This window comes from Echeneis naucrates, chromosome 6, assembly GCF_900963305.1.
Source record: "Echeneis naucrates chromosome 6, fEcheNa1.1, whole genome shotgun sequence".
Lineage (NCBI taxonomy): Eukaryota > Metazoa > Chordata > Actinopteri > Carangiformes > Echeneidae > Echeneis > Echeneis naucrates.
Window position 1 is genome coordinate 3,434,671 of NC_042516.1, and position 24,429 is coordinate 3,459,099.

Consider the following 24,429-nt stretch of genomic DNA (forward strand, 5'->3'; position numbering starts at 1 on the left):
CATCAGGGATTTTGGTTGTTTGATGATAGTTTAAGCAGGCTATTTGTCTTCACTGAGGCTCGGTTCAGAGATCTTCATTGACACACTGCTTGAATATTTACTACATACTGCCTATTAAATTAAAACATACAGCGGTGGAACAATAACTGCCTTAGCAGGGATTTTTTTTATTTATTCACTTTATTATATTAGATATATCACATATTATATTTTTATATTCTTTTCAAACTGTGCTGATGTCAAACATGTGTTCAGTTTATCTAAATAGCTGCCCTTGTGTAGTCTGAACACAATGCATTATCATGCAGCTGAATATCCAGTGAGCTCACAGTGTATATTTAGCCATAAACAGTTGGGAAGGCAGACTTAGAATCATTCTCAATAAATGTTTACACTTCCTGTCGCTTTAGGAGATCAGCAGCATGGTTGAGATGATTCTCTGTTTGGAGATTGTTTCACCTGAAAAGTTGGACACTACACAGTATACAGGCAGGTAAATAAGCTAAGAAACTGACTCGCTCGCTTGAAATCTCACAGCTCAGAAACGTTTTCTGGTTCTGGTCTGGTTTTACTGCTGTGGGGCGGGCAGCGTGACCTTCCAAACTGATGAACAGAAGGACTTTGAGGGGAAACTATAAATTAGACATTAAACATGAATAATTAAGTCTAGAAACACAAGTATCCGTTTAAGTTGTAATGTTCATTGAACTGTTTGAACTGGAGGGAATACACAATATTATCAGACTGATGTTATCTTGTATTAGGTAGAACAGATGTTTAACAAGCAGATATAAATCAGCAGGTGCAAATATGCATTGTATCTTGTCTTGTTTTGCTGTCGTTTTGACACGGACGATCAATCAGAACCACCACATCCATTGTGGAGACAAGCTGTCCATACCATTTCATTCAATTGGCCCTAATTGCCATATGTTGTTGTTGTGATAGAGGATCTTTGTTCTTGCTAATGTTCACACCCAAGCATTTCTCCCAAACATAACATCCACATCCTGTGCAGCTGGAGCGCACTATGTTGCCATTGTGATATCATAAGAAGTCATAAATAGATGTCATGAATAAACAGTAGCAAACATCTAATCAGATCACACTTTATGACCAAATTAGTTCACAAATTAACACTACAATGTGCATAAGTTATTAAGTGAGTCACATTTCCTCTGGTAATGGTCATTAAAAAAATGGAAGGGAGTGATGGAAACTTAAGTGTCAGTTCAAAGTGAATTACTTCTCTGTTGGCTATAGTCACATTAGTGCATAACTACTTTATTCATAGACATTACATTATATTATATATTGTATAGAATGATGTATAGATGTGATAGTGGGGTGTGGAGTCATTTTTCCTCTCTTGGCTGTTGTCTCCATTATTAATAATAAATTCTTGCAAATATATCAGTCACTGGTTTACAGTACACAGAGTTTGCAAAGCTGTGCAGGTCATTAATATTTGTTTGCTCCCTGTGGAAAACAACTGACCCCTTATTGTTATCTCTCATTTAAGTGGCTCTGGTGTCAGCTTCTGTTTGCTCTGCCCTATCCAGTCAGTTTGGCATTTATGCCATTAGTGACAGACAAATGAAAACACAAGACAATGGATTAGTCTACGAATTTAGATAATCTATAATGGGGCATCATGTAGATGTTTTTCCTGCAGATTAAGGTTTTGAAAGGAGTTTATTAATTCTGCATCATGTTCAGTATAAGAGCTAGTTCAACTGGGTGCAATCTTGCAGTGGGTGTGTATTTAAGTCAATAAGTGAGTGTTTGTGTCGCAGTGTTGCCCTGTCAGTATGGGGGCAGTGCTGCTGCTGTCTATACAGTGCTGTAGTGAATTAAACATCAAGGTCTGGCTCTGAAGAAACCAATTCAGCAAGTTCACCTAACAGACTGCTCCTTCAGAGAAACTGGGACAGAGACTGAAAGATAAAAGAATTCATTTTGCCCAGCATAGCTTCACTGGGAACAAACTGGTGAGCAAGGTTTGTCCTGCTGCAAGAATGCAACAATGTGCAACAATGCACAACAGTCACAATACCTGCACAGGGATATTCAGTATGAACAGATGAACTGACCCCCCCCATCTCACACACACACACACACACACACACACACACACACACACACACACACACACACACACACACAATCAGTTAATATGAAACCTTTATTGGCATGCATGCTGAGGGAACAGAACTGCTAGACCAGATAAATAAAACCCCACACAAAGAGTTTCTTTTTGCCTCATTCACTGTCACACACACAGATGCACACAGTGGTACTGACCTGCTGCAGGGCATGGTCGTGCCTGCGGGCCTGGCTCTGCCTTGTAATAAAGGACCAGGTAGAGAGTTTGTAGTGGTTGAGCAGGCAGATGATCACCACCACCATCACTGTCATCACCACGATAATGATGATGATCTGAACAAACTCCAGTTCAGCTGTACAAATACACAGAGGACGGGAGTGGGTTAGGAAAGAACAATTAGAGGAGACATCCATCCAACATTACACAAATCATTCAAAAAAGACAATAATACATTTATGCATGTCATTTCAAGAAAACAAACATGACTTTCTCCGGCATATATATAGGTTTAAAATCAATAAATTGCTAACAATTGCCAATGACATTCTTGGCTTGTAAAAAAAGAAATAAATCTTTTGAGGCCCACCGAGAAAGAAGAGCTTACATTCATTTCCACATACACTCAACCCTCATTGGTCTATAATTAGGAAATCCAAAAGAAAATCCTCTTTTTCACTTAGGATGCTCTACCACTGGAGAAAAAACACAGGGGCAATTCGTGAAACATGAGACGGCTGAGTTACATTTAGCTGCTTTAGTCCTGGTCTCAGTATCCAGAGTGTAAAAGTTTTTCCAACTTTGTTGCTGCAGCTTTACTTTGTGAGCCAGTAACAGTGTAATCAGTGGAAAAACATTAACAAGAAGTCTAAGTCTAAGCAAGAAGAACTGAACTAGGCTCTGCCGACTGATGAACACAATATCATCAGATCAAAAACTCCGGATATTGTTTTCTCAGTTCAAAGACAGTATTTTTGGGCTCAGAAAGTGGCTTGGGTAATGTAAGGATTTGCAGAGTTCAGGATTAAGCACTTTTTGACCGTTCTCACTTATGTTCACCAGCAGGAGGCAGCACAGTTCAAACTCCAAGTCAGCCAGTCCCAGGGAGTGTCTGTTGGTTTTTGAATGAAAGTGACCCTGGTGATGGAGACTGTGGTGTCTGTCCTAATGTACAGTGGTTTCTTTGTGGGAACCCTGAATGACTGTTGTGTTTCTGTCTTCAAAAAAACAACAAAATACTATCTGCAGTACACACATCAGAGTTGATCTGGGTTGGACCTTCCTCCCCTTCTACTTGTTCAGCTTTTCATACTTTTTTTACACTCTCTCCTACTTTCTGTAGTGCCACTTGTTCGCCTTCTCTAAGAACAATTCTAGCCTCCATCCTCATTCTTCCTTTAGCTTTTCTTATTCTTCATTGTCTTCCATCTTCTTCATCTGTCTATCCCTGCTTCCTGTCTCTCATCTACTCCCCACTCCCTTCCTGCCTCCCTGCATGCAGGCTGAGAGTCTTTTGTCATGTGTTGTTGGCCTGTCCTAAGTCTTGACCTTGTCTGGTCTTGGCACCCTGTCTGACCTCTGACACACACTCTTACTCATGGCTGGACACTCACTTGAGTGTACGCGTACTTTCTGTGTGTCGTTGAACAGTGCCCTTGTGTGTTGTAGCTCTGCAAGAAAAATACACAATGTAAACTGTACTATCTGAGCTGCAATTGATGCCTGGGAACTCCATAAAACCTGCAATTTTTGGAGCGCATTAGCAATAGACTGCCTGAACAGTTTTCGTCAAAATGGGTATGGGCAAACATAAGTCAAACATACATAGTTGACTTCCTAGAAAGCTTTAGGAGAACTGAAGTGGCAAAGACCAGAACCAAACTGTACTAAATGACATCATCAACCACACAAAAACTGAAAAAGTGGTCATGGGGGAAAAAAATTGTGCACCGGGCAACATTCACCTCACAAGCCACAGGGAGAAGGCTGAGGTAAAGTTACAGTCAAGGAAATTTGATGAACCTGTCATTGAAAACAGGCAAGCACAATGTGCAAAAAAATTAAATAAATCCATATTTGGACTTATAGGCCAGGACATCTATGTAGCATCACAACACTCATGGGGTTAACAATGCACAACAATGTCTTGATTTCAATTAATAACATTTTGTAGAGACACATTTTTTGGACAGACTAGAGACTGTATATATAAATGTGGACTGAGTCCTTAATGTGAATCTAATACTGAATAGCCTTAAACCTGCATTCTATCTCATGATCATAAGGGGGCAACTCCACTGCTCATTAAAAGAAATCCAACTGTTTTAAAGTCTATGGAAAAGTACTTCCCCTAATTTAGTAAGTAAATGTTTTTCCGATGAGTTTATTGTCTCAGTTTCTAGTTTCAAGACTTCAATAGAACAAGATTTTCACTTTCTCTTTAACGATTTTCAGATTTAGAGGAAAATAGACCATAAAGCAGGGATGGATTAGGGGATGTGGCTACTGTATGGTTGAGAGACTGTACCACTCATTCATATCCGGCCCTCATTTCTCCACCTTCTTCAAATATGGTTTGTAATGGTTTGAGAAAATCAGCAATCAAAGCAGAAACTCACAAACCAATGCGGGATCGTTGGGAGAAGATGAGTGTCTATATGGCCCGTAGCAAATGCGGCTCAGAGGTTCAGAGGCCTCCAGTGTCTTAAGATCATGATTGTCTGAAGAAACTTTGACTGCTGCTGAGCAAGACACAGGAGAATCACATAGGTCCTCTGGTGACCTTAAATGTCTGTTTTCCATTCTTTTATATATATATATATATATATATATATATATGCTACATTCTGAGAATAAAGTCAACCAGACCTTTCTGAAAGACTGGCGGATAAATATCACACACTGTCTTTTCCGCTGTTGTGAAAGCCACACCAGACAGATGCCTGACTCACAGTCATCTTCTGAAGCACAGGCGGGAATGTTTTTACAGCAGAAGCTGCGGTTAATGGCTTCTCCTCTGAACGTCCAGGAACAGAGAAGTCAGATGAGGAACAGAGAAGGGAGGAAGGAAATGTATGTGTCTGTGGGATGGAGGGGCTGGGGGGATTCAAGAAGACAGATTTGAGGCAGCAGAAGCCTATCCTGTCTAAACCACAGAATTCATCCAAGTTCAGAGGCTCCAGAACACACAGAAACAGTACGAGCACAGACTCTTGCACGGGCTAGGGAACAGTGTGTGCTGGCAGTCTGCATTACCAGCACCGGTCTGATGTTATTACAACTGTAATCCCCTTGTCAAAACAACATTAGTCTAGCATCTGCAGTACCCTTATTCCCTCAGCAGGCCCAATAATTTGCATTGCCATGCAAGGGTACCTGGAGTTCTCTGCTGCAGAGAGTTCCTTTAAATCATGTGACAGTGAATATTCACAGATGTTACAACTAAAGCTCTCTCACACCTTACACTGTGATGGCAATCACACACTGGAGGTAGTTTACCAGAGAAAAAGGACTTAAACAAGAGTTGTGTAACCAAAGAAGGACTGTGAGGCTGTTTGACGAACTCCTTTTGGCCATATTGCCAGGTGACTTCAGTCCTACACTTCTAAATAAAGTGGATTATAAAGAGTAAAAACAGGTTTGGGCAACTTGCAATGTTTTTTCGATGGTTACATACATTGATAAAGTAGCCCCTCCTCTCTGAGTTGTGTATTTATTGATGACTTTAAAGCAATTTTCCAGTTACAAAGGCATTCAGTTCACTGTAATGAATGATCATAAAAGTTGCAGGTAAAACCTCTGTTGAACCAACAGATGAATCAACTGACTGTTTAAGCTTTAGTCCCTATACTTCACTTTTGGCCAGCACAATGTTAGAACTTATTTTGAAGAGCATGAATATGTAAATAAATTGCTGTTTATTTATTTATTTTTTTTTTATACTCACCTTTATTTTGACAATCATGAGACAGGAAAAGAGAGAGAAGTCAAGGGTAGTGATGTCAAATACAGTGACTGGACTTGAACTTGATACAGCCTTTCAGTGCTACATTTTTTGGTGCTCTGTGCTGCAGACATATTGATCGCTGCTATGAAGGTTTGACCAGGACCTGGACAAGACACAAACAGCAATCAGAGCCATGGGAGTCTGTCCCAATTCAAAAAGGCAAACACAAAGCCAGAGCAAACAGCATAGTGAGACAGTGCACACACACAGGGACCCAATGATGGCCCTTTGACCTTTGAGTGTGTGGGAAGGCATTCATGGTCACAGCAGGAGGTCAGACAGTTCATCTGGTCTACCAGTTAAAAGAAGATGTCAGACACACAGCAGGCAAACAGTCACACAACAGTGGTCAGTAACAGAAAACAGCACTGTCTGAGGTGAGTATGCATTCAGGTATGGGAGACCCTGAGATGAATCATGGCTTGTTTACATGTCAAAGTTACATGCACCTTCAGTGTTACTTTTGTCCCAATGAATAATGCTGTTGTGTTGAATTATGTACTTTTTGAGGGAAGTAAATATATTGTCACCCTGTCAAAATTTTTTCATTTTGTTTTATTTATTTAGAAATAAAATCTGAACTGTCACAGTAGAGCTGTACACAGTGCCATTACGTCATTAAGGTTAGGGTTAGGGTTAGGGTGTGTGCCAGGAGTGGACTCACTGGCCCCACCAGCCCAACCACAGTCTGATGGTTGCACAGTCTATTCTTGTGACAGTGGCACTAATTTGGCTTTCATTGTGAAAAGTTCAACACTCAGTTGGCTTTCCAAGTGTCCAAGTGTAACTTAATCCCTCATCCAGTCAGTCACTGACTGACCTGTCTAAGGGGCTGGCATGGCTGGTGTGGTCCAGCCAATAAACTGGCTCCTTTGTATCAGCACTAGGTGCCATAACACATAATAATAAAAGAGAGTAGTTAGCTGTGAGAGTGATGAGGAACTACTCAGAAACTCAGCTATTGACCTTGGGAATACTCATATAATGTATCTATAGGATATTCATTTCTCCTGGATCCAAGGAATGGTTAATGCTAAGGAAAACTCACTTGTGTGACTAATGAGGGTGTAGAGGCTTACCCTGTTTGGCCCTGAAATGAAAATCAGGTTAATGGCTATCGGCAGACACTGCACACACTCTGCAGGGGCCTCTAACATTGTTATTGCTCAATAAACTTAAAATTTGAACTGAGATGACCTTAGATGTTTCTAGGAAAAAAAAAGGCCTTGCTGGATTAGTTTGCACAAAGGAGCATAATTTGTCCAAACCCACAAAAATGTATTTGGTACTTCAGGTATGAAAGCGCATTGTTTGCTGACAGCAGAGCCTGAGTGTGCAGGGAGCAGTTCCCAAGCTTCTTGCAAATTCAGAGTTCGAAAGCTACTCCCACCAGAAAAGGAAATGCCCGACTAAAGAAATTGGGCTTCAGTTCTTATGAATCCTATCTTTTAGCCAAGCAGCACACAGCCCCAGAGCTAAAGCAACAGTTTACAGAATTGATTCAACACTAAGTAAAAAGTGCAGCCAGACCAGGCATACGGCTCTGGGCAATGACATCGCAGCAGAAAACAGAAAACAAGAGCAGAGCCTTCATTGAAATTACCAAAATTTACACATTTCCCCAAAAACTAAGGGCTTATCAAAAAATTTGGAGGCAGTAATCAGGTGTTTTTTTTTTTTTTAACGCATTAAGCTGAGCTTCATAGACCCTCCAGCTGGCCTTTTCCCTCTACAATCATTTCCTGCTGCACTCCAAAGTTACAGGGAAAAAAAACCCAATCATTTACAGTCACACTTGGCCATCAAACTGTGCTTTAGTCTGAAACACAGCACCTTCTGCATGACTGAAAGAGGCAATATTGAAAATGCTATGTCATTGTTTTCTGGTCTTACTGTATATCTATAAAGTATAAACAATGATTGCAATGTGTGTGTGAAAACAGAGAAAAACTAACAAAAACAATACTTTATGTGCTGCATCATTCTCCTACTGTCCAGCTAAATGCCCCTTGCTGCCCACTGCACTGGGCCCACAGACCCACAGACCCACCCACAGACCCACCCACAGACCCACACACAGTCCTTCTTTGACACACATAGGCATACACAGCTCTGTCTGCCGCCACTGTTGTTACTATGGCAACTCATGGGCACAGTGCCGTGATCAACAAGGCCTGGAGCTGCTGGGGCACCATGGCAGCGATCGGGCTGGCACACACGCAGACACAAGATGGCACAGAGAAAGATAGAAGGAGACAAGGAGGGAGAGAAGCACAGTGCACGCTCACACATGCTTATAAGGACCGGAACTGAAAAACCTGAAGAGATAGAGAGGTAAGAGAGGTGTAGGGGGGAAATAAATTATGCACAGACATATGTACACATACTCCTTTACCTCCCTTGTGAGACGTGCATTGTTGAATATAGACATATCAGCCTGGCAACAACAGGGTCAACCATAGTCAACCCCAGAGTGACTGTGAGCAGGACGCAGCATGCAGTAGGTATCAGCTATGGAGACTAAGGGCAACAAGAGAGAAAACTATTGCAGTTCTGTATCTTTTTTCCACACTCATTTTCTCGCTGTCTATCCCTTCTTTTCTTGCTCAACACAGGCCAATTAGGTGCTACGCTAAGCTCTGTCTCTGCTTCCGCACCATTACCATTTTCAGAAAGCAGACCCACATGACACAGGTCTGCTTGATTCATGGTGGACCCACTTTGAAAAGATTCCAGAGACAGATAATTTTATCGTATTGTAATAATTTTATATATGTTTTTAGTGCTTTTTATACCTGTGTGAGACAGGACAGTGTAGAGAGACGGGAATGTAGAGTGGGATTGCGTAACAGGCAGGAGGAAGTCCTAGCTGGGATTGAAAGCAGGAACCAACCTGCTCTGAATTTATCAGCAAATGATGTATGTGTCCTAACCACTTGGCTATTGGGCTACAGTCTTAATAAATTTCTAATATTTATAATAATAATATATTTATAAGTAGACTACCACAATAAATATCAACATGGCAATAACAGAAGTTTCCAATTTAATCTTGAACACTGCACATGAAAACAAGTACAACAAGTAAAGCAGATCAACACCAAGTCTGTCTGTAAAAACAGTAATATGCCATCAAGTACTTTAACAACCTGATGTTAGTCATTTCTAAAACATACTTTCAAATTTTTATTTTTTATGTGCTGTGTGCAATTGGGTCTGTAAGTCACAAAAGAGCATATTTGATGTCGCAGTATTATAAGATGTTGCGCTGTTGCTTTTTGGTCTGCATTTTTCTCTGTTATATTGGTCCATGTTATATTTAAATGGAGGGACACCCAATAAGGGAGCAAAAATGTTCCTCCCTCCTACAATACCCCAAACTTAAAACATGTTCCTGGAGCCCTCCACCTAACACAGCACTGTGAAATGATTCTCCAACAAATGGAACAGACCACTGGACACAGAACAATGGAGAACAGCCGCACTGCAGGACAAGTTTTACTAACCGAGTCCTGTGTCAGAATCAGCTACATATATAACCATCTGCAGGAGCAGCACCCTTCAGTTCCATCTCACCATTACACCAGACAAAGAAAATGCTGATACAAGGTGAAAGAAACATTTTGTGGTGCATAGATAAAGTTCAGCCCAACAATATTCCACTCATTACACTCATCCACCCACCCATTCATATCAATGATATTGCACCTGTCAGTGACACACATTCATGAGGCACAGGGGGCTCAACGTCCTTTTCACTTCTAGGACCATAGGCATACTGTGTCCACTAGACGCACGTTCTACTTGGTATTTCATTTCTGTTATCATTTCAGCTGTGAATGTAGCCTGATTTGGATAATTGCTGAGGTAGGCAAAAATGATGACACCCCAAAAGGTGTATTAAGCTGTATTATCTCCATCTGTATGAATATAACATGAAGAGAGATATTAAAAACACAGGGCTCCTAGATAACATACCAGGGATATTATAGAATCGTATTATATTATCAATATACAATGACATTCATAAAGAGCAGTAAAGCTGAAAGGGGTGCTGTTAACCCCTCCAAACCAAGCATCGTCACCAGCAGCCACCACACTTCAAATTACTGTAAGTTTGCAAATGTTTGCTCTATCAGAGATCACAGCTAATATAGGGTCATTATGGTAATTCCACTTGCTTTCGCCGAATCTGTCACATCACTGTAAACCGTTAATACACTGTTTCGGTATACTGGAGATATTGAAGGTTCTAAGTGTCTTGGGAAAATTGGATAAAGCACTTACTCACAGGACACTTTCTGACCCGTTTATGGTTAAAATAAGGATAACGTCCATGTGGACAATCAAATTCTTATGTGTCAAAGGGTTAGTATTCAAGCACTGTCCACAGCTGGGGACTGTGGTAGGAAGTTAGGTGGGGGTACTCACTTTGTTTTTTACTTAGTCAAAGTTAGTGACAAACTGCTCTGTATTTACAAGGTGAGGTTCAACACTGGATAGTGAAATGATGAGTTTGATGATGGCTCTTATTAGCTCAACAAATTTTCCTGACAACTTAAGGGCCAAATATCTGATGAGTAACTCATTAAGTATCGTTCAATGTGTATAAGGTCAAAAGGGGAGAGGGTTACACAAAATGATATGACTCAATAGTAGGAAAGTTGTGGGCTGGAAGCATTTAAATGTCAGCCCTCTGTCCTCTGTGCCTACTGGTTGGGAAGATGGTGGTTACAGGCTTGGCTCAACATGTCCCTTTATACACAAACACACACTAAAATGTCTCAGGTGTGTGTGTGCATGTGTGTATGTGTGTGTACATGATGAAAGCCAGACAGACAGGATAGAGTCTAGACAACCCTCTCACCCCACCCCCACTGTGCCATAAAGACTGAATACTCTCCCTCTGTCTGTGCTCTGAGTGTTTGAATCGGACTGGAGGGTCAGACTAATGTCAGGCTTAAAGCATGTGCATGTATATATGAGTCTTGGGTGCACATTTCTTCCTGATCAGTGAGTATTGGTGTGCTTAGACCTATAGGCAGAGCTTTAACAATAGTTGGCATGAGCAACCTCTCAGAGCCTTATTGTTAACATACATATAATTTTCACCATCAACGTTGTTGTTATGAGCAGTAACATTCAGGAGAGACGTTGAAGATGGTGCACTTTTGTGACAGCATTACTGTAGGAGACAGATATTAGACACGCAAAAAAAACCCACGCAAACATACATACAACCAAAGGCCAAACTGGAAAAGTAAAACCAACTGGCAGACAGATGGAAACAGCTGCTACATTATATAGGCTACTATTCATGTACAAGCTATCATTACATTTGTGCCCCAAATAGTTACTAAAGCTTCAAAAGTGTATTAATCCGCAGCTGGAAGTAGTTCCTGATGAATGCACTATTTCCACCTGTTCCAGAAATCTCAGCTAAAACTACAGTGCCCAGCTATTCTGGATTACTGATATACTGCATATGTTACACATTTGTGAGAATCCAGGCAGGTCAAATGCTGCAGCCTGACAATCTGAGTCAGAGACTAACACATTGCTATTGTCATCAAATTTGGTGACAAGTCTTGAATTATGGTCAGATCGTGTGAGTAACAATTATAAACAGTCTATTTCGACTATTGATACATATCATTGTGTTTTTTGTCCATATTGAAAACATAATTCAAATATTCAAGATCTGACAAATAATATGACAACGAATATTCTTACATGGTGTTGCATTACAAAGAAACACAAACCCTCTTAAAAGGAGGCTTTTCCTTGGCTGTGTTGCTAACCACTGGCTTTTGGTTGGAATTGCTGTCTCTGTAAAGAAATAGAGGGCTCTATTTGGAAAGAGACTTGAGATAACTTTTTTGATGAATTAGTGGGACACACACAAAAATTGACCTCTCTACAGTCCTTTAAATTGCAAACACAAGACTGTTTACCAAGTGAGTTGCCCATTAGCAAGAAGGGTAAAAGGGGGGATGATTGTGAATGTACCAGAACAAGCAGGCAGAAGAATGATAGAGCAAGTGGCCATGCTAGATGGCTAATGTTAGGCTAACAGCGGCCACTCTGTATCCATCTAACTGGCATATAATAACCACACCACAATGTCATTTGTTTGTTTGAAAGTTAGTATGGCCTGTCTGTCTCATGTGTGTTAGGGGAGTAAAGTCGGTGTTGTTGCTCTTCACTGCACCATATCTCTTTGTCCCATTCATTACTAACTGTGCCCGGTTAGATGAATACTAGACACTTGGTTACATCTCTCTGCACTACCCACACAGAACAGCTATTTGAATGATACCTGCATCAGCTTTTGAATGATTGAGTACAGATTTGTGCAGCTTCACTTTTTTCCCCCACCTGCAACAAAGAAACTGCTTGTTTGACTTTTAGGAGGCAGCCCTTGTGAAGTTCAATCACTGAAACAAGATTGTCTGCAATGTACTAGAGCTATATCACCATTTTACCATTCAGAAGAAATACTTGGTGATCTAATAGGAATTGTTGCCTTGTATATAGCTGAAATGTTTCAAGAATTCTTTCTAAGAATTCAGTTGGGCAAAATTTTTGTCAATGGAGATGACTCAGTTCTATGCTTACTCTCAAAGGAAGTGGACTCATCAGTTGTTTGCCATCTGTGTTTCCAGAAATCTTTCACAAATGTACAAAATGTACCATTTGTGAACAATTTCACAATACATGGTGATACAGCATAACATTCATGTGAAAATGTTTTATATCCAGTTAAAACTAGGGTTGAATTGTTTGCTGAATTGTTTAGAACGACTAATACTTAGTTTGAAGCAGAATTACTTTGCTGCCTCGGGACCTGAACATTTCCAAATCAGGGCGGGAAAAGTAAATTCCAGATTTATCAAGGGTCTCCCAGGATAATGTCAGGGTGGCTCCACCTTCTGAAGCTTAGGACAAGCTGCTGATGCAGCAAGACAATGACCCTGGCCATCAAAGTAGTTAAGAAAATAGTCAAGACCAGGACCTGACTGGTAGACCTGGTGCAGACTGGGAACATGTCTGAAATGAAACAGCTCTGGTGATCAGTCCATACTTCTTCCCTGAGCAGATCTGATCAGCACTGTGTTAATGTTTAATAGCTGAGTTCAAAACAATTATTGTTGTTTCGTGATATTAGCTTAGAGACACTTTGACCAGATTTGTGTCTTTGATGAAAATCAGGTCATACTTTGATCAACACACAAAACCTGGTAATTCCATATGGGTCAAACAATGTTTCAGACAAACCAATGTGACACTTTTGCAGTATGTTTGCTGGTGTTGAGGAACTTATATTGTGCAACAGGAAAGAAGACCCAGAGGCACAATGAAAAACCCACCATCAATGGAGATTGCACATGCAAACATGCAAATGTACACACCCCATTTCACTCTGCTGACTCTCATCAGACAAAGGAAACTCAGCCAGACTCATATCTCTTTCACTTTAGCAGCCTCACTGTGAAATGTATTTTTTTTCCCTGCAAAAACCTGGTAGTTGTCCTTATATCATTGAAATTGAACCATTCTTGAGATCAATCTGCTCACAAACACACACTTTTAGTGGGAAATGAGCAAGTAAAAACACAAATGGTGGCAGACAGCGACCTATTAATATTATGAACTGTCACTTTGTTAGCCTAAACAAGTTAATGTTAGTCTTTGTGAATGTTGGGCATTAAGCTTTAGACTCATATAAGATATATGTTTTAGGATGTGAACAGTTTGACAACTAACAAACAACTGAATCCCGATGAGCTTAATATGACTGAGCACTGGTCTTTGATAGTCTGAGCTCTTCTTTAACTATTGTGACTGTGTGCCTTCCTTTTCTGCTGCAGATTGGACCTGTCTTAAGCTGACGACATGAATTTTGGCATGAAACAATAATGAAAGAAGGCAAAAAATAAAAAATTAAATGAAATAACTGGAGTTCGCCAAAGACAGAGACAATTAGATATAAACAAGTATCTCAGATTGAAGGAATTGATGGGAACTGATGCCACATTTCTGAGACTTATGATAAAACAGCAGAGCAGTGGGATTGATATGAGATGGGAGGGGAAGAAAGAGGAAGAAGTAAGTGGGCTTTTGTCTGTCTTTCTCTGTCTGTCTAGCTGTGTGCATCCTGGCGGATGTTCATTTTATAGAGCAGACGGTTCCTGCCTCACTTTCACCGCCCAACATCTCACCCTCCCAAGAGAGGTGGATTTACTGTGCAATCCTAAAGTGGGATTTCAGCATCAATGGGCATAGCAGACACCCAACAGACTTAGACTACGTGCTGCATTTGTGATGCAGACGCCCATGCCTGCTGTGATCAGCCAAATTGAGGACGGGATGGAACAGTGGGGGGAACATGGTACACATATGTTGTGGTTATACAGACATGCTGGGCTCAAACTGGACATGCTTGTGTCATCCACTTCCACTGTGACAGTATGTTTGCATGAGTTTGAGCAACACTTTACGGCCTCAATATGGAGTGTGTAGACATCTCATGATTATACCTATTTGTGTTTAATCTGCATCTCCTTTCCAAACTATGGTCATCATTGTACAACAGCACCCACTGCTCTGGTTTCAAGGCTCTCACTCTCTAGATGTGGCTGCAAGGGTAGTGCTCCCATTCAACATTTGTGAGGTCCAACAGTGACCTAAAGTGTTGGGAAGAACTGTAGGGAAGTTCTTCCATATTAAACTGGAAAAACAATTTCTTGTTGCTTTATCATTTATTCCTTAGTCACATCGTTTTAAATCTCGGGATTTATTTCTTGTTTTCTTGTTTGTTTTGTTTTTAATATATAAATGACTCGGAATAAGCAGCACAGATGAGTGGATGGATAGAGGACTGACAAAGAAAAATGATCATGTGATACCAAAAAGCTACACATAACTACAAGTATACTAAAAGGCTATATATATTTTTACTCAAAACAGCTTTTGTATATAATAAGGAAGCAGTATCTTCAAAAGCACAAGCAAGACAAATGGTCTCTTTCTCCTCCTCCGGTGTAATTACACCATGTCTGTTTGTAATAACTCCGTCTAATCTGCCAGCCTACGTTTTTTTTTTTTTTTTTTTTAATCTCTGCCCACAAATCATGGTTTCCATTTGGAAAAAAAATTGATCCTCAACAGCAACATATGCTTGTATGGTGTTTTATTCTGCTATGACTCACTGTCATGCTCACTGTCTCTCCACAGAGATGGAATGCCTCCATCTCTATATTTTAGTCTGTCTTTCTCCTCTTCCTCTCTCTTTACGTTTGCTTCTTCTCATTTTTGTCAGACCACTCTCTCTCTCTCTCTCTGTAGCTCGCTCTCTTTCAGTCAGTATTCATCTTTCTGTTTCTGTCTCATTTCTCATCTGTTCATTCTTTTCCTTTCATCATGTAATGCTCTCCGCCTCCTCTGTCTTTCAGCCTCCTCTCTGTATCCCACTTCTTCTCTTTCACTGCACTTCACTATATGTACTTTTGTTATCCTTTCTGCCGCCTTCTTTCTCATCCTACCTTCTCTCTGTCTCTTATCTTCCCTCCCACTGTGTCCACCTCTCAGATCAAGGGTTGTAAACATGTCTTACACATACAGCCCCATTGTGCCAAGCCAACCACAGTAACATAGCCATAGCCAACCCTAATTGCTCAATGGGCTTCAGTTGACAACTTGAGTCTCCTTCCCTCCTGTCACACTGTCACGCCCCCCTCTCCCAGGTTGAGATGCTTAACAACCAAGAAGCAATGCCTGGCAGGCAGGATTAGACAGAAACAAGAGACTGAAGAGAGAGGAAAGAAGCGGAAGAGACCAAAAGATGAAATAAAGACAGTCAAAGTGATAAAGAGAAACAAGAGATGGAGCGAAAGACAATGTTAGTGGGGGGGGTGGGAGGGTGGGGCCAAGTTTTGCACGAATACAAGAAAGATATATATATATATATATATATACACACACACACACACACACACACACACACACATATACATATATATATGTATGAAATAAAGAAAAGAGTCCTATAAAAAACTTTTCTTTCCTTGCTGGAACAATTGACTGTGACCGAACCTTGATGCGGCTGACAACAGAGGAAACTACTACAAAAGGAAAAAAACTTCAGCAGAAGAAGCATAGGGTGGAGGGTGATTAGGGAGGAACTATATTCCAAGTAATGGCAGTGAAGTTTGGGAGATGGTCAAGATGTTTAAGGCTTGCTGAATGAGGGCCAGTCGGGGGGTGGGGGGGTCCTCCTAGCAGAGGAGAGAATAGTCCAGTGTGGAGAGCAGATTGTGTCCATCAAAAAGAAGGAATACTAAGTCCCCTGGACATTAGACCAGTCCATGTACAGTATGCACAGTGTCTGAGGGAACTGAGTAATGCTGCAGTGTTAGTTGAGTTGTTGACAGTATGTTCTGTGGATAACCCACATTGATGGGGTGACTAATGTTGCTCTTTACAGTTTAAAAGCATTTCACACAGCTTTTCAAGGCTTTGGGTAAATTAACAAAATTTCACTTGTCTTGGAAGGACGTCGACATATTTAGGGTTAGACTGTTGGAGATCTTTCTCCTGTATTCTTTGATGCTAACAACTGCACAATCTGTGGAAGATTTTCCCTCACACTATGTTAGCAGCAATTTGTTTCACCTTCTGATAGCAGAAACTGCGTAATCATGGTCTAATAAGATCGAGACCTGAAGAGTGGTGACTCCTGTCTAGAGTAACAAACAACAGGTCAATCTCCTACTTTAACTCTTATTCATGGCTTGTCAATATCTTAGGTTAGGGTGACCACACTTCCCAGGTTTCTGGGGCCAGTCCTGTTTAGTTTTTTTTTTAGTGGTCTGTGGCTTTGTTTTGCACTGTCCAAGGAAACATCTCTGTGTTTTAATTTAAATTAAAAACTGCTCAGACAGAAAGTCAGGGAGACATTTAACAGTTGTTTGGAAATTGTTTTGGCTAACGAATGGGGACTGGCTGCTATAGTATCAGCAAAAATATAGCTGGAATCTTCAAAATAGTTATTCGCTTAATTTGGTAATCTAAGGAAACAAACATACACAAAAATTGAAATAGAACAAAAAACAAACAATAACAACAACAAAAAATTGTTTTCATGTTGGATGAGGTGAAAAGGATTTAGCTTGCAAACAGTGTGCAATGGAATTAACTGCCTGGAATACTTTTAAGCCTTGCTGTCTTATGACGCTGGTAAATCTAAATTACATTTTTGTTCTCCTAAAAAATTAAATAACCAACTGAATTGTAGAAGGTCCATTTGAGCTAATAAAAAGTAACATGTCTACATGGAGTTAAAACTTATCTTACTATATCTTTACATGTGTCACTTAACTTAGAAGTGGTAACAAATTTTTAAATTCCTCTTATTTCTGTCTGATACATTTTGGCTAAGATTATTTATTATTGCTTTTATCATTATTTTCTCATTAAATAAAAGAATAGTTTGATTTAAGCAGAGAGATATGTAATGTGTTTGCTTGACAACTAAGTGAGAGTGGTTCGTCTAGCATTAGCAGCACTAAAGGTTTAACTTCTGCCAATCGAGACATTTCAGATCTTTATGTGATTACTGACTTCATCAAAATTCATTCTCCAGAGTCAAAACCGAGAACATAAGAAACAACACAGACTTCCTTTTCTTTTTCCTCTCCCACTTCTTTCTTCCTTCTTGTAGCCTTTATTTTTTGTGCACTCCTTCCCACACACACCACCCACTTCCTCCTTTCTCTCCAATCGCTGCCTCTTGCAGAAACACCACTTGGGGAGTTCAGCTCAAGGCAAATATTGCAGAATGAAAAGAATCTCCTGACTCAATGGGTAACACAAAGACTGAGTGTAACCAGAGATATCAATAACTTAGCAACATCCCCACCCAGACACACACGTTTATATCTTTTTACAAATCCTTTCAGTACTACTTGTGCTCATGGTGGCTTCTCTTTCTCATCAGATGGCAAACGTCAGGTCAGGATTAGGGTGAGTTTCTGCTGAGCCCAATTCATTGGACTGCTTTGAAGACATGTTTTATTAGTTTAAGATGTTATTGCAGTTTGGAGTTTCTTCTGGGGAAAACTTAAGAGGAGTTACACAATAAAGGACGAGAGCTGATTCATAGTCATTTAACATTGCATGGAGCTGTCTCTGTGTGCTCCTGCAGACAAAAAACAGCTGAGAGGGCATATCTGTCTGTTTAGGGCTCTCTCACACACACACACACACGCTCACACGGCCTGTCTCTGTCCAGCTCATTCTCTCTGGCTCCTAGAGATTCAGCCACACTAGCAGACATTCACTTCAGCAACAGCCACATATTAACTGCGGGAAAGCAATTAAGCACTTGAAATGGATTCCCAACCCCTACTCCACCTACACACACATATCTATTTATGGATGGATTGATTCATCAGGGAGGGCAAGTCTCCTTTGAGGACCCATAAACTCCACCCATTAACAGTCCTGTATCAAAATGCCAAAAGGTGTACAACCAATGTAAAATTGATAGGGGACTGTGTGTGTACTGAATGAATCATTGCAGTTACAAAAGGATTTAAGTTTTATCAGTTCAATGCAACAAAGGGTGTGACTTTTTAGGAGATGGACTTCATTGATAGAAGCATCTTTTGGCATGGAAAAGGACAATTCTTAATGGAGGCCCCTCATAAAGCCTCACCCCATGTAGACCTTGATGTAGGTGATCCCCTGGGTTAATCTGGCTGACAGATGGGTCAAACACTGGGTAAGCATCTGTAGACAGGGACTGTGTATTGTGATGGCACTGGGCTGGGCCAACCTGGATGCTGCGACTTTGACCCATAGTAATAATTCATGGAGCAGGAACTCTGATCATCAGTAGCAACTAGCAAGGAGTTAGCAATACATTAGCTTTCAGCAGAACATGCCTGACCAAGACAAAAACTAAAAAGGCTTAACATGTGAACTTTAACAAGTGGGAATGCTGAACAGACGTGTATCAGCGTTAATGTCCTTGTGCTCAACAAACTTCATCAACATTGTACAATCATCAACATGTAATGGAAACATATGCGGCCAGTCATAGGTCTCTCCAGTCCAGTGTGTTATCTCAACTGACATCCCAATGTTTAGTTAGGTTAGCCTACAGTGTAATCTCTGTCATAACCCCAGAGCCTATCCATAGATACGTCAGACCCCTTAATGCAGGGGGACAAATCCAGCTTCATGATTCAATTAACTATTTCAATCTCTTAAAATAAGTTAACCTTCTGGTCTCATGGCCAGACTATGGGTATCCAACAGGAAATCCACACTTTATGACAAAAAAAGCAAAACAAACCCAATGTCTTCACAAGGCTGAAAATACAGTAAATAACAGAAATTCATTTAGGCTAAAAGACAAAGTAAATCCAAAAGACTTGCATAAAAATCCTGTCATACATCTGGGGCCTCCAATGAGTCTGCATGATGGCTGGGCAGTACAAACAGAGGTGAGGAGTTGGGGGTTGGGAGTCAACCAGGCAGGCCAGACCAGACGGCCTCTATCTCCCTCTGACCCCTTGTCTGAATCTGTGTGTGTGTGTGTGTGTGTGTGTGTGCCAGCAAGAGTCCCCTCTCCCAGTCAAACAATAGAGCGGGCTCTGTGCCTGATTGGGGTCAGCTGGTGGCTGCTGAGGGGAGAGGAGGAGAAGGAGGAGGAGGAGGAGAAGAAGGGGGAAAAAATACGTGGAGAAGTGGGGGAGGTAGCTATCAGACATAGCTGTCTGTCTTGTGTCTGGATATGCAGAGAGAGCGACCAAAAATCAGACTGGCCACTGAATCACTAATGAAAACCAAGGGAGCGCGAGGGAAGAGGATGAGGAATAGAATCTGGGTAACCACAGGCTTCTTTTCATGACTCCTACACACATCCTGTACTGCCTGACTGTAGGGTGGGAGGTTAAACTGGGTTAAAATGTAAAAAAAATAAAAAAATATTAAATAAAATGAAAAATAACAACAGCCCACAGACAACGCAGAATGTTCAGTTACAGCTGTATGAGGGAAGCGCTCCCCTATGAGTATATCAACTAGCATCTGGGTCACGTCCATCACCTATACTGAGATACTGAGCTTTAATCCTGCTGGTACACTGTGGAGATCTTCTGACAACATTTTTTCTTCCCATTGCTGACTCCAGTACCTGAGCTGGCTTATCAGCTAATACCAAGTACTAAGCAGATACTGCTGTGTTAAAAGAAATAATAAATAAAAACATCTTCAGCTATATGCCACTAACTCTGTAAGGATGTGACTGCTATGAGACACATATTCAAGTTCAAATAAGGGCATGTGAGGTATCTTTCCCCTTACAAGAAACACACACTTTGCCATTAACATTAACACATCCACTTATGATTTTACATACCCTGCCTGCTGTGGCCTGGAGACAAGAGCTAAACAACAGTCAACTGTAGTCAGGATTTAGGCGGAATGGTTATTTTGTCCAACATTTCATTTTCAACTGAAAAACATAAAAATTATGATTTTGACTGTTTCTGGAGTCTGCAATTAAAATAATATAAAAATAATCTGTACAGCAGGAATGACTGTGACATCACAATGCTTCATTTAAAATGGTGTGTGGGGACACATTTTACTTTTATTTTAATTTGGACATTGTTCGAGTGCACTGTGATCTGCTATTTTCACTAATTGCTGTCATATTGGAGACAACAGATTGTTTTCACCCCTTGATGACAGTCTTAGCATAGACTGACCCAGGGTTCAGAGCTCATTTTCAGTCAGAAAAGGTCATGTTAGTCCCATGATGAACAGTTGTCCAACCTAGACATGGCCTCAGTGCAGATATATCAGTTGGAGATTTACCACTAACAGCTAATGCAGCCTGGAGCCCTAAGCTTGAAGAAGATATGAGGAGCACTTCAATTCTTTCTCCACACAAGAGCTCTTCAGATCTTCTCCTGACTACTCCCACAACTCCACCTGGTGCAACAAAAGGCTTTATACAGCTTTTTCACATATGCAGTTGTACCACCCAACACCTGCAGCCAGCTGCCACCATCATGGCAGAGAAAGAGTTTACAATTTGTCAAGGTGAAGAAAGAAACTAAACCTCACTGTTTGATTACTGATATGTTATATGCCTCTCAGCTTCTTTAGCTTGTTCACAGGACACTTTTGAATATCAGTCCTGAGAGGTGACCAAATATATGTCTGAGGAGTGTCTTTGTCAAGCAGGTTTTGATTTGTCAGTTAGTCGCAGAAAAGTAAACAATGAGAATAATGAACAAACATGGATTAAATGGTTATTTTTTTGTCTGGATTCTCCTGATTCTGATTATTGAAGAATAGAACAAAAGACATAGAGACATAGAGCAAAGATAAGCAATGATGGCTACCTCAACAATAGGGTCAAATTTTGCATGCTGGCTTAAATATGATAAACAGGAAACAGGTGATCAGGCAGAAAATCCAATGGCTGAACTCATCGTAACAGGGTGACACAGAGAAACTTTCTCTACTTCAAGCATAGCTGTTTGTTCCTGAAAGTCATTACACTATACACTTACTTTGGAACTTGCATTGAACTCAAAATATTACATAAAGGCACTGCCCTGGTATTACCATTTTGATGAAGACAAAGTAGAATTCATCTTCTCTTCATAAAGCATTAAAAACATAATGAGAGTGAGTTGTGGAAGTATTAGTCAGATAAACTTCTTTTATTCATTTCTATATTCATCCTCAAGCTCCACTGTAAACATTTATTATTTATTATTATTATATAAATTATATATTATATATTATTATATATTTTCGGGATATAGACTGATGTTTAGCTCACTCAAAACCACATGAAAAGACAAGTCAACTGTGAGGGTGTTCCTACACACAAACATATTTTTCATACCCTCCCCCCCAAAAAAAGCAACAACATGTATCTGGAGCCCTGTAATATGTCCCATGCATGTCTACAGACCTGGGGTCATGAGACATGCAGCAGGCAGTGAGACTGATTCATTCACAGGAGCTCTTTAGCTTAACACATTTGAACTGCATGTAAATAGATGTTGACTGAGACAACCCCCGACCACCACCGGCACACACACTTGACGGATGGCCCGTCTACAAACACACCAGGACTACAGAACTGCTCTGGTCCCAAGGGTATTTCGGGAACTAATGGAGGATGTCTAGGGCATGTGTGTGTGTCTGTGTGTGGGTGCAATTGTGTGTGAGGGGCTGGGGAGTCTAGACACAAAGGGACTCCCAGCAGCGAGTGACAGAACTGTGAACGCTGCTGTTTCTGGAGCAGTGAAGGTGCTGCTGAGTCAAGTAGAAGGACCTGGTCATTGTTCTGGACTCAGGAAATAGCTGGAGCTACTCAGCTGAGGAGAATAGAGCTGCCCCTGGCTGCAGTTTCCATTATGTTTTTTGCTTCAAGACTTTGTTAGACAAGGTTGCATAAAACCACAGAGGAGGGTTGGGGTTAAAAAGCTGGAAAAGTGAGACAAATGTATAAGGAAAAGCCACAAAATATCCTACTTCTGTTTTGTTAACACAACACACATTGCGATATATTATTTCTAATAAATATCCTGCAAACTCAGTGAGACATTCTATGATGGAAACACAAAACACAAGACACAAAATCACACAGGAGCCAAACAGTTTTCTTAAAAACTAGCCATAGTCAAAAACTCTGTGAAGGTTTACTATTGTTTATGCAGTTCAACCTTTTCCACAAAAAATTCTAACTAACCAACCTCCCATGTCAATTTCTATATAAAAATGTTTTAATTTAAACTACTCCATCTCTCTTGTGGGTCAGTCAGTGTATCCATTTGGAGAAGCGCTACACATAACACATAGCTACATACATAGCACTTTATTGTGGCGGGGAACCACAAGCTTTGGGGGACTGTCCAAAACACCGTCTTTGGGTGGGGGTATATATCTTTCCTGCCATCCTCACCAATCTGTTGGGCTTGATGATCCACTGTGTGTGTGTGTGTGTGTATTTTGGGGTGGCAGAGAGGAATGCAACTGTCCATTCCCCCTGACCCACCAGGGAAATGGCAGCGGAAACACAGTTGAAATGTGTGTTTTATGTTCTCCAGGTCATATTTCCATTTTATGGTTTTGTTAATGCATTTGAACCTTTCGCATTTAATACTTACAGAAGTAGAGTTACATCCACTAACGACTACTCATCTTTGTGGTTCATGCTGAAAAATATCAAACACAGTTTCCTACAGCCCAGGATGATGGTATCAGGTAGATTACTTTGTGCGAACATCAAGGTAGAGGTTTATTGTCATAATAGAAATTATTAAATGAATTCAGAAAATGGGTTCCTTACAACCTAAAATCAGATTAAGCATATTTACTTTAAAGCCTAAAGTGAAATGTATACCAGTGCTCAACATGGTCTGGGGTTTTTCGGAATCACTGTACATCTTGAAGAGGTGTGTAGAGTAAAGAAGTCACCTGCACGAGCAGAGTGCACGTGCAGGTCAGCTCCCCCGTGTGCAAACAGGGTGTCTGGGCCCCCTAATATCAATCTTTAAATAAAACAAAAACCTCTTTCTTAACCTCTGCAACCTGAGCACCAGTGTTTGCTGCAGAAGCCCCTCGGCCCAGGAGAGTGGCACACTAAACAAGGTTCCACTGAGAGAAACTGTGAAATTCCCTGTGAAATTAATTACAAGAGCAGTGATTGCAAAATCTATCTGTGAAGACAAAAAAAGATTAAAAAGAAAAAAATTATTATTATTATTTTTTTTTGCTTTTGTTTGGTAGTCTCAGCCTCGCCCACTCCCCAAAGGCCCCAAGTTTCTATTTAGACTGATTTAGAAGTTCTTTTTTCAAGGCTCATTATTAGAATTCATTAATAATAAAATTAAATGAAAAAAACGAAACCAATATTAAATAATTTGAACCTAAACAAACAGAAAATACAGAAAAAGAGATACAAAAAAAACAAACAACAAAGAGCTTAGTTAGAGATTGGTTTAGCTGTCTGGCTGGAGACTCCAGGGTAAATATTGGCTGAGCCTCTGTGTGTGTACGCATGCACGTGTGTGTTCATGCATATATCCAGGTATACAAGTTAGTGTGCGTGCTTCTGCTTACAACTTTGTGTGTCTGGCAGTCAACAAGTGGCTGTGTGTGTTTGGCCAGAAGTACTTGACAGATGACCCTGCTGCCACCTACACACTAACACCACTTATACACAGGATTACAGATCAGGCTGTTTACATCCGTCTGGCTGGCCAGACCCTGCTGACTGTTA

At 40.6% G+C, this 24,429-nt stretch overlaps 1 protein-coding gene across 3 annotated transcripts in view; it reads right to left on the reverse strand.

The window, feature by feature from the left end:
• The window catches only part of LOC115045596 (low-density lipoprotein receptor class A domain-containing protein 4), a 193,200-nt gene that overhangs the window by 12,453 nt on the left and 156,318 nt on the right, over positions 1 to 24,429 (reverse strand). For all 3 annotated transcript variants that reach the window (XM_029505361.1, XM_029505360.1, XM_029505362.1), the window contains one exon: positions 2,305 to 2,459. In XM_029505361.1, coding sequence (XP_029361221.1) covers positions 2,305 to 2,459 — 155 coding nt within the window. The remainder of the gene's footprint in view (positions 1 to 2,304; positions 2,460 to 24,429) is intronic.